The sequence below is a fragment of the Takifugu rubripes genome, chromosome 22, assembly GCF_901000725.2.
Source record: "Takifugu rubripes chromosome 22, fTakRub1.2, whole genome shotgun sequence".
In the NCBI taxonomy this organism is placed as follows: domain Eukaryota; kingdom Metazoa; phylum Chordata; class Actinopteri; order Tetraodontiformes; family Tetraodontidae; genus Takifugu; species Takifugu rubripes.
In genome coordinates this window covers 4,791,787-4,801,550 of record NC_042306.1, presented here as the reverse complement: position 1 = coordinate 4,801,550, position 9,764 = coordinate 4,791,787, and the positions used below count along the sequence as shown (strand labels likewise).

Below are 9,764 nucleotides of genomic sequence, written 5' to 3'. Positions count from 1 at the left end.
TCCCCATAATTACAATGTGATGAGGGGAGTAAACGCTCGGCTACTCCGATGTGCACTCAGATAGACACCTGCTGCTAACACGTTTTTTTTCCCTCCCTCAACTCAACCTTCCCTCATTATCACATCTTTCCCTCTAGGTATTTACTCTGTTTTTTTTCTGCCTCCCTCCCACGCCCATTCCCTCCCCCAGCCCCTACCGCCTCTCGTCCCCGCCTGCCCAGTCAGGGCGCAGAATGGTGGATTTAGCTGGAGGGATTCCTGGCAGAGTGATTTGGCTGTGATGTAATGTAAATCACATTGCCAGGGATTTCCAACCAGCTGGAGCTGAATCCGTCAGGCCCCAACACCTGAAGACCCACTCTAGCTGAGGTCACCACGCCAGAGCCCGCCGTCTGCTGCTGGACAGATTACGCCCTCATTAATTTCTCTGCCATTAAGTTCAGGTTACAACAAGGTGTTTGGACATTTCATCACAGAATCTGCATTAAAATCCAAATGACTTCTCTTCTTTATCAAGTTTAGTTAAACAGCTCTTGCAAGAAAGAGTTAGCTCTTCCATTCAAAAGAAAAGGTTGCGTTTTAATTGTGTATTTTAAAATAATATTCATTTTTCTTATTGACAGCTTACTCGCTGGTGTGTGCGTCATCTGAGCGTCTGTCCTGTGTTTGATAGAGGGGCAGGACTTGGCTCGCTCCGTGAACAGTTCAGTCAAACCGGTGTGTTCACAGTGGCTAAGTTCCGCTCCTCACAAGCTTTACCAGCGTCCAACATCAAGGAGTCAAGGGTTCGTTATTCAGTCACGTGCGAATGGTCCATCAATCCATTTTTGTTTCCTCCTCTGTACGTTCCAAAGGCTGGAATCACTGGGTGAGAGGCCAAAGACACCCTTGGAGCCCCAGAGCTTCATTTAAAGAGCGTCACACTGCGGATTATTCCCATTACCTTCTCCCAATATGCGCAGCGCTTGGTTGGAAGCAGCTGGTACAGATACAGATGACAATTATAATAACTACATGTCAACAAAGCATATGTTTCCTGTCAAAGCACTCAGGATAATAGTGGAGCACAAATCTGTAATCTCTTCAGTAACAGTGTGTGTGGGTCTGTATGTGTGTTTGTGTGTATCTCTGCATATGTATATGCGTAAGGCTGTAAATGTGTGCGACTGTATATGTATCGCTGCGTGGGGGTGGGAGGGGAGGGTCTTTTCCTTTTTTTGGTGTTTTTATTCACTGTGAGGCCCTTTGTGCTAATTCAATGTATTAATGGCCATATGAATAAAGTTTGAATTGATTGGGAGTCAAGTTGTTGCATTAGATTAGATCATTTTTGACTGTACTGGTAATGTACTACGGTACTGTTGTTGAATCATTTAGGAGTCATTTAGGAAAGCATTTTCTGGAGAGAGAAACAAGAGAAGACACCACGAGGGAGGGGGAAGGAGGGGGGTAGGGAGGACTTCCTTATCCAGGAAGGAAGTGGAGGAAATGTCCTATCAGGAAGCACGAGGCAATAGATTCCTGAGTTCATTTACTGTCTGGGTGGTCATAAAAGAAACGGTAATGACTGTCTGTATCCGCGTGTGTGTGTGTGTGTGTGTGTGTGTGTGTGTGTGTGTGTGTGTGTGTGTGTGTGTGTGTGTGTGTGTGTGTGTGTGTGTAAAGAGAGAGAGAGAGAGAGTTGTTTTACTATATTCATTGTTTCTAGATATGGTGTGTTTTCAATTGCCACACAGTTAAAATTGCAAATTACTTTTAGCCACTTTTTTTATTTTATTAGTTGTGATTTTTCCCCTCTTTCCCCTCCCCTCCCCTCATTCTTATTTTAAAAAACGTATTTCAACACTCCAACCTTAATTTAGAACAAGCAGCACTTTAAAACGATAGAGTTATACTCTTTCATATTATGTCTTAACCTAATTTATTTTCAATTTTTTGTTGTTTTTTTATTTTAATCTTGTTTTATTAATAAATACCATAACCTGTGCATCAAGAAGTCAACATCTCTTCAAATCAACAAACTGTTTAAAAGAATAAGCCTGTGGTTCAGTTGTTCTTTAAAATTTCTTTAAAATTGAAACATTCAACTCAACATTGTTTTCTTACAACAAACTCGTTACAGTGCCGTTACTCTCTTATGTGTTGCTTTTGTGATAGTAGAAACTGTTTGGTTGGTGATCCGGGGTCAACCAGGTTAACCGGGTCACTGGTGCCGCTGATTGGGCTGCAGTAACTCCGCTCTTTTCTGCCCCCTGTGGTAAATGTGAGGTGGTGCAGGTGTCTGGGCTCAACCTCCTGTGCCTACTGAGCTGAAAACAGTTGGATGTCAGACACTGGCTCAGTTCAGCAGGAACCGGAGTTAGGCCTTCTAGAAACAGCGTCCATTGCTTTAACGTGCTGGCCAGTGATTCGTGTTTGCCACAATATTGGAACATCCTAGTTTTTGCATCTGCGCAAGGGTTTATCAGTGTTTTTCCAGCTGCAGTCATCATCAGATTTCCTGTTCTGAAAGCCTGCCACTGTTTTTCCACCAAACCTCATCAAGGCCATTCTCCAAATAAAGGAAGCTAATCGTCCTATAATCAGAACAGTGGTTGCACAGAAGTCATCTAAATGCGGGGCACATCCTCTCTGAACTGTAAAATCCTGTGATGGAGGAAATCTGCTTCTGTAGGTTTGGTAATATGAAAAGATCACAGGAGCAGAGTTTTTCCAGCTGTATGTTCTACTGCACAAAGCATTAGAGAGGACCACGGGGGGTGTTTAAAACAGCAATTAATATAAAATGAAAATCAGTGGCTAAAACACCAGCAAAGTCACTGAATGACATCACACACATACACACACACACACGCACACACATATATATATGTATATATTCGGTATACATGCAGAGTTATATTACTTTTTAATCATCTATGTGCAATATTTGCCAAGTTTTTATTGTTTTTACAATGTTGTTGGTGGTATATTTCTTAGCTGTTCTTCTTATGACTCTTCCATAAGAATCATTTGAGCTGTTAAACAAACTATATAAGGATTAAACAAAACAGATGCTTTGGAGTGGATGTTTGCTTTGTATTCAGAGGTTTCAGCCTGCTCAAGTGCATCAGGGAAGACTCCATTTGCATATCTGACTGAGATTTTACAGCTATAAAGACCAGATAAGGAGGAGAGATGGAGCTACCCGGGCGTCACCAGCAGCAAACTCCGAAGACACAAAGCAAATTCATGACTCTGCCCCGAGTCTCATTGAAAAATCGGTTATGATTTTTTTTTTAATGTGGAAATGAATAAACAAACAAAGAGAATAAATTTAAAAAATGGAATGTGTTTTCTGTCCCCCCTCGGTCTTGTTATAAATCCAAAGACGTGATTAAATAAACGATTCAGCAATGACAGCGCAGTCTAGTGGCCATAGTATGCAACTGCAAATGTTCCTTTGCCTCAACGGCCCCATCCACAGTTTGTTCATGAACTAAGTGATTCATTGGAAGAGATTTCAGTCGTGTTGATATAAACCTCAAAATCCCAAGTCTCCGCCATCGTTGCAATTTTTGCTGCTTGCTCTGAAATTTTTTTGGTGTGTTTTGCAAAAGCAGTTGCGTAAATCTGTTCTCCTGAGGTATTAAACAAGTATAGAACCATTCTAGCAGGAGCACAATTATTTGTGTGCTCACACAACTCTGAAAGAGCCACATCAACAGATGATCACATTGTCATCACAGTGGTTTTGTTTAAAGAATGTGCACATTTTTATTCCCATTCAATTGAAGAGAGCTAATGTGATACTCAGTTACTAGTGTATATTAGCCACAATGCAATATACAATATACAAGATTCTGGTAATTTTAGACCCAGGAATTCAAACATGTTTGTCTTCAGCAACCACTGAGCAGCTGGAATGATTGGCGCAGAACCAGCTTTTTCTCCTCATATTTCCATGGAAGAAATTCAAGCAAACACAAATAAGCACAAATGATTAGACTTAGCAAAATGATCTAAAACCAAATGTGATCTCAGTGGGAACATATAAAACGCTTTCAGCCAGGCGGCTCTTTTCAACAAAGAAAGCGACATTCATCACATGACAAAAGAAGTCTGTAAATACTGATTAAGAAAACCCAAACCATGTTTTGGGTCTTCACAGGAGAGCGACATTGTTCCTCAGTGGGCAGCATTTTACCCTTCTGTCATCCAGGAGTCATCCATCATTTAGCCAGACGCCCTCCATCCTCTTCACATTGAACACCTTCACAGTGTATGTTCCCGATTATTTCTTAGTTTTTCAAAGATACATAGACTTTTATTTTTATTCATGATTTGATTTGATTTTGTACTGTTTGTGCTGTCATAGAATTAGAGCTCATGGACAGGGCTGGTAATGGTGACTGCAACCGTTGTGGGTCAGGACCTCATCGCTTCCTCCGTGCAACAGAAAGGAGAGATGATGATTTGATCCAAAATGACAGACGGCAACCATCAACGAAGTCAGAAACATATCAGCCTGCACAGATGGCAGCTCAACTAGGAAACAGCTACTTGTGAATGAGGGTCCGGGGAAGGATGAGGTTCAGCCGCTGGCTGGGAAAGATGCTTCTGAAGACTGAAATGCATTTCGAGGCATCACAAGTGTGTTGGTAGCTTTGAGTGAATAGACCTCGAGGCCGGCATGACTGCACAATTCTGTTTTTGAAGTTTTCCTCCATAGAGATGGCGGAGGCCTAGACAGGTGCTAGATGAGCCATCTACCAGAAACAGCTGCTTGAAGCAAACATAGACGGTATTGTTGAATTCTAAGTAGAAAGAATCATTGTTGAGTGGAGGAGTTTGTGTTGCAGGGTTCATGCCTTCAACTGCTCCTGCCTCCACACAACAGAAAATTACTTACCAGCAAGCGAGAACAGGTTTTTCTCAACATATTTACCTGCCAGGAAAGGAATCATCTGTCCGGCTGCCACCAACGCTGGTGATGCTCAGCTGAGGGAACCAAAAGAAGCAAAGTGGATGACAGGATTAAGAGAGAGAGTGCGCTATATGTAAGTAAATCTGAATTTCTTTGAAAGCTTTTGATGCTGAATTTTTGTGTCTATCTTTTTTTACATAAATACAAAATATTAAAATATATAAAATATAATATTAAAAAATAAACAAATCCAGTCACTATAGCATATTTGCTTCTGTCCTCTTCTTTATTTGTTTCATCCATCATACAAACAACCACTGTGTTAAAAGATAAAATTGTCTGTGATAATAGAATTGTCATGTCTGATATTTTGCTTCCAAATCCACAAAAGCCTTTGCTCCGCTCAGTAAAGGCTTCCTCCAGGCTCTAAATGACGGTGTTAATCATTTTAGTGATTTAGCCCTGTGTTTTATACATCATTCATCCAGGGGCATCAGCCTGATTAAACAAAGCTTCTCACCATTTCAAGAATGGGATGATACAACAGATGCAACAGATTAAACAGTCCAGTTTACCCCTGTCATTCTATGAGGCCCTTAGGCATCTTATGTCATTCACATATTATCATTTTTCAAGCTGAATACTGGAGTATTCAAAGCCAAAGTCATTATTGGGTTTATTTTCCTCTGGTTTTCAGCAGCCACAGAACCAAATCAGCTTTGCTGAAGGTTGCTACATAAATCAAGTTATAATTATTATTAATTTGTAGTTGATGGTAGATGTCGTATATTTGCTGTCACTTCCTTTATTCTTCCTTACTTCTTTACTTCCTTTACTTTTTTTTCTGTTAGGAGGTTTATCAATGTTTTCTTTTTCTTTTTATTATAATTTCATTATTATTCTCTAGTAGTCTTAATAGCTGAAGTTGAGCAGCTGTAGAATCAGTCAATTTAAATCATATGAGGGATGCATTTGTATTTAATCCATACTGTATATAAAGTAGTCGGTGTCACAATTGTACCTTTGCTCTAAATTAAACATATACACGTTCACATTTTCCAAATGTAGTATTACATAGTTTGTTTAATTTGATGGGAAACCCATGCAGAAGCTGTTTCTGCCTTCTCTCCTGTGGTCTCATTATTCCAATACTGCAAAGGTGTTTTCTGTTCTGACCTCCAGGTATAAAAAGAACCTTCATCTCACAACACCAACGTCAAAGACTGCATAATTTACTGAACTATTATGGACTTGGTTGGTACATGTAAACAAAATATGAACACACTTAATACTAGTGATAAAAAATAGAACCAAACCTTGGTCTTTGGGGGAGTAACAAGAGAACTTTGTTTTACCAGTAATGTAACTGGGATTGCAGTTTTATCATCTCATATCATATGGATCTTGTCTATTTATAAAAACCATTGTACTAAATTTTTCAGCACTCTTAGTTTGAGGGGGGGGGAAAGAGCCTATTTTATTGTTAAGAGCATGAACTGGAAACATGTTTTGACCATTGGACAGAGATTTGGAAGGAGAAGCAGCTCAAACACTATGCTGGATGGTTAAGACGCTAAAGTTAAAGTTGTTAAAGATGCAAGAAGGCTGCAGTCGATCCAGCAGAGTGAGGAAAGAATGTTGAAGCTGAATTTCTCCTAAGTACAATTCTCTTTGTACCAATAAGCTGTTACAACTGTCAAATAGTTGGACCCTCAGCAAAAGTGTGTCACGTTTTAGCTCCCGAGTTTCCAGAGTCCCAGGAGTAAATATCCAGCTCTCCATCCAACGGGTCGGAGGTTCAGAGTCACTCTGTTAGTCAGACCTACCAGAGGAAATACTGACATACTGAGGCTTCTCTAAGCTGTTGGTAAGAAGGTCTGTCCAACCTCAGACCATCTTCGTCCAGCTCACCCTGCTTCCTTTGACAAGACCTCAATCAGCGGAGAGAAAACTGAGCATCTGCATCAAAGAGGAGCTCTTCTCTGATGCTTTACTGCAACTGCAAATGTTAGGTTAAAAAAACTGAAGCTGATAAAAAAAATTGAAGCTAAGCCCTCAAGCTAATAGAGATCAAGATAGAGAGGAGAGCATAGAAAGTGAACAAGAATGTCAATGCCGTGACAGCGAGGGGACACTTTTATTTCCTAACTCTTACAATCCTTGCAGGAAGCTGGAGCTGCCTAATACTAATAACAGGCATTAAATAAAAATTTAGAAGTAATAGATGAAACGTTGAAGTTAAGTCAATACTGGACGCTGCTAATCAATCAAGTTCTAAAAGTAAGGGAAAGTGAAGTGAAAAGCAGGTCAATTGGTGGAGAGATAAATGTAACTGGGATAGGATTTCTTATGCTCAAGCACTACAGAGCATCAGAAGAACTATTAGGTTTACATAATAAATAATGGGAAGTGGGCTGAATGGAAAGAGGCACTGTTCATTGTTATTATAAACCAGGGAAGGAAGCATCAAATCCACTAGAGCCCAGTAGTTTTGACTTTAAAGCAGAAAATACAATGGAGAGAATGATTACAGAAAGAATCATCTATTGTGTTGAAAGCAGAACAACTCATCCAGGCATGTACCTTGCCTTCACCCATACGTGTACCCTCCCTATGAGGAACATCATGCACATTGTAAAAAACAAAACTACAAGAAGGTGTCAAGGTGGTTGAGAATCCTTGACCATTGGGGGGGGTTGTGTTCTCTGTACTGTATACAAAAGTAAACCAGAGTTCTTGAGCGGGAAAAAGTATGCTAATATTCAAGATTTGAGGACAACTGAGCAGGGTCAAGTCAAAATTTCTGGGTGTGTGGTGGAACTTATAACTTACTTGGGGAGAACATAATAAAAGGATAAATAGAGGATATGAAGAAATAAAAATATTGAATGTGATCAGATGTTTAGGAGGGCTGGGATGGGGGAGTAAGCAGAGCTGCAATCAAAAATATCTTTGTGCCAGTGATCAGGTTTGTGAATGGATGTGTTGTTGATGGATCAGCATCAACAACACATCTTCTGTGTCTGCTCTAAAGGGGGAAATTTAAACCTTCAAGATCATTCTACAGAAGACCATCCTACATTTCGAGCACTTGTCCCAACTTTTACAGGGAGAAAGCAATAACCTCAAAAGCTTTGTTTGGATCAATAGGAAAGCGGTTAAGAGATGTGTTTATTAGATGTGATTATTATCTATAACACCTCCTTGGCTGTTTACTCCTTTGTTTATTGACCATTTGATGTGTTAAATTATTGCAATTTCCATGGCTTTACAGTGGACGGAGGTGAGTCGAATACAAATCAACATATGCACAGATTTTGCATTACAAAATTTAATACAGACCCAAAAACTTGAACATCACAACATTTATCATTACAAGCATCCAATATGTCTCTGTAATCACTATCTGCATTTTTTTTTTATGTTGGCAATGTAAGACAACCTGCTCTACTCTTTCCTGGCTAAGTGAAATAAGGGAATTGGGAAGGAAAATGTTAAATTAAAAAAATATTATATCCACTGGGTTTTAATTGCATTGTCTGAGAACAGTACAGTTTGGGATTTCCATTCTTTTCCATGATCTTTTTTTGGGAAGTAGTATGATTCCGACTGTAAGCTCCGCTCCAGCCCAGTAGATGGCGGTACTGCACCTTGAATACACCGCTTGGGTGCCCGGCATTAAAGCGGAAAAACAAGAAGAAGGACACACGCTTCGTCCACTTCCGGTGTCCTGGTTGACTGTCAACATGGCTCAGGCAGTCCAGAAACTTGTTTCTAAAGTACCAGCATTGATTGGAAGTACGTCAATTTGCCTTCCTCATGGGTTTTATTCGTAGTTTTAGCTCTGGAATAAATAATGCAATAATTTAGTACCGGTTTGGTCATTTTAGCTTATTAGCATCTGAATAACTTGACACCCAGGTGTTCTTATACGCGTTATAGCACCAAGTGATTCACTTAAAAGATTTTTAGTATTTCAAAACTTTGTTAAGATAATATTTCAAGTTCGAACGTTTTTGTTTCTAAGAGCTATCTCAATTGTTTGCAGGCGCTGTCACATACTCCAAACCCAGACTAGCAACCTTCTGGCACTATGCTCGGGTCGAGCTCGTCCCACCGTCCCCATCTGAGATTTCCAAGGCCATCGAGGCCGCATCTGGTCTTGTCAAGAGCTACCAAGCTGGGCGCCTGGGACAAACCACAGTCAAGGTGAGATGCGTTTATATTACCAAAAATGTTATGTGTTCTGAACCACATGACCCATTTCCTTTTCTTTAGGATGCCTTGAGGAATGGACTTGTAACCACCGAGGTGCTCATGTGGTTCTACATCGGAGAGTGCATCGGCAAAGGCGGCATTATTGGATATGACGTCTAAATGCTGGTTTCTTTCTTAATTTGCCCTTGTGATTGTCATATTTTCAGACGCCAGTTGCAGACAAATAAAAATATCTCTGTTGAATGCGTGTCTTTGTCAAAAATGTTGATCTACCCTTATTAATTCTTACAAAACATTAACAGGTGAAACCATTAATGGATGGCTTGTAAAAAGTGAAAGTGGGTTTTGTAAATGTTGCAAAAACAGCATTTTCCAGATATCTGGTGAATTCTTGTGTCACAAGTCCTGGTTCCTTTTCCATTATGGACTGAATAAGTAGTAGTTTGCTCAAATATTAGGCTGCATCATAGTCTGACCAACAAAACTGCTGTTGGAGTCCTGCAGGGTGCATATTGCAATCTTCTGGTTTTAACTTAAGTCAGGGTTCTAGTGAGCAGCAAAAGAAGCTATACCTTTAACCCTCATGTTAAAGACGTTTAACATGAAGTTAAAAGTGACTATAGTCATTATTACAGGCCAA

The 9,764-nt window shown here is 40.0% G+C and overlaps 1 protein-coding gene and 1 non-coding gene across 2 annotated transcripts; both read left to right on the top strand.

Moving 5' to 3' along the window:
* Window positions 1-244: 244 nt before the first annotated feature.
* mir23a-2 (microRNA mir-23a-2) lies at window positions 245-321 on the top strand. The gene has a single exon (NR_105288.1). It is a non-coding gene; the product is annotated as a microRNA mir-23a-2 (primary transcript).
* Window positions 322-8,526: 8,205 nt separating this feature from the next.
* Window positions 8,527-9,367, top strand: LOC101072733 (ATP synthase subunit g, mitochondrial-like). Its single transcript, XM_003975456.3, has 3 exons — window positions 8,527-8,704; window positions 8,955-9,115; window positions 9,185-9,367. The coding sequence occupies exons 1-3, from the start codon at window positions 8,542-8,544 to the stop codon at window positions 9,281-9,283; spliced, it is 423 nt and encodes a 140-aa protein (XP_003975505.2). The 5' UTR covers window positions 8,527-8,541; the 3' UTR covers window positions 9,284-9,367.
* Window positions 9,368-9,764: the final 397 nt, after the last annotated feature.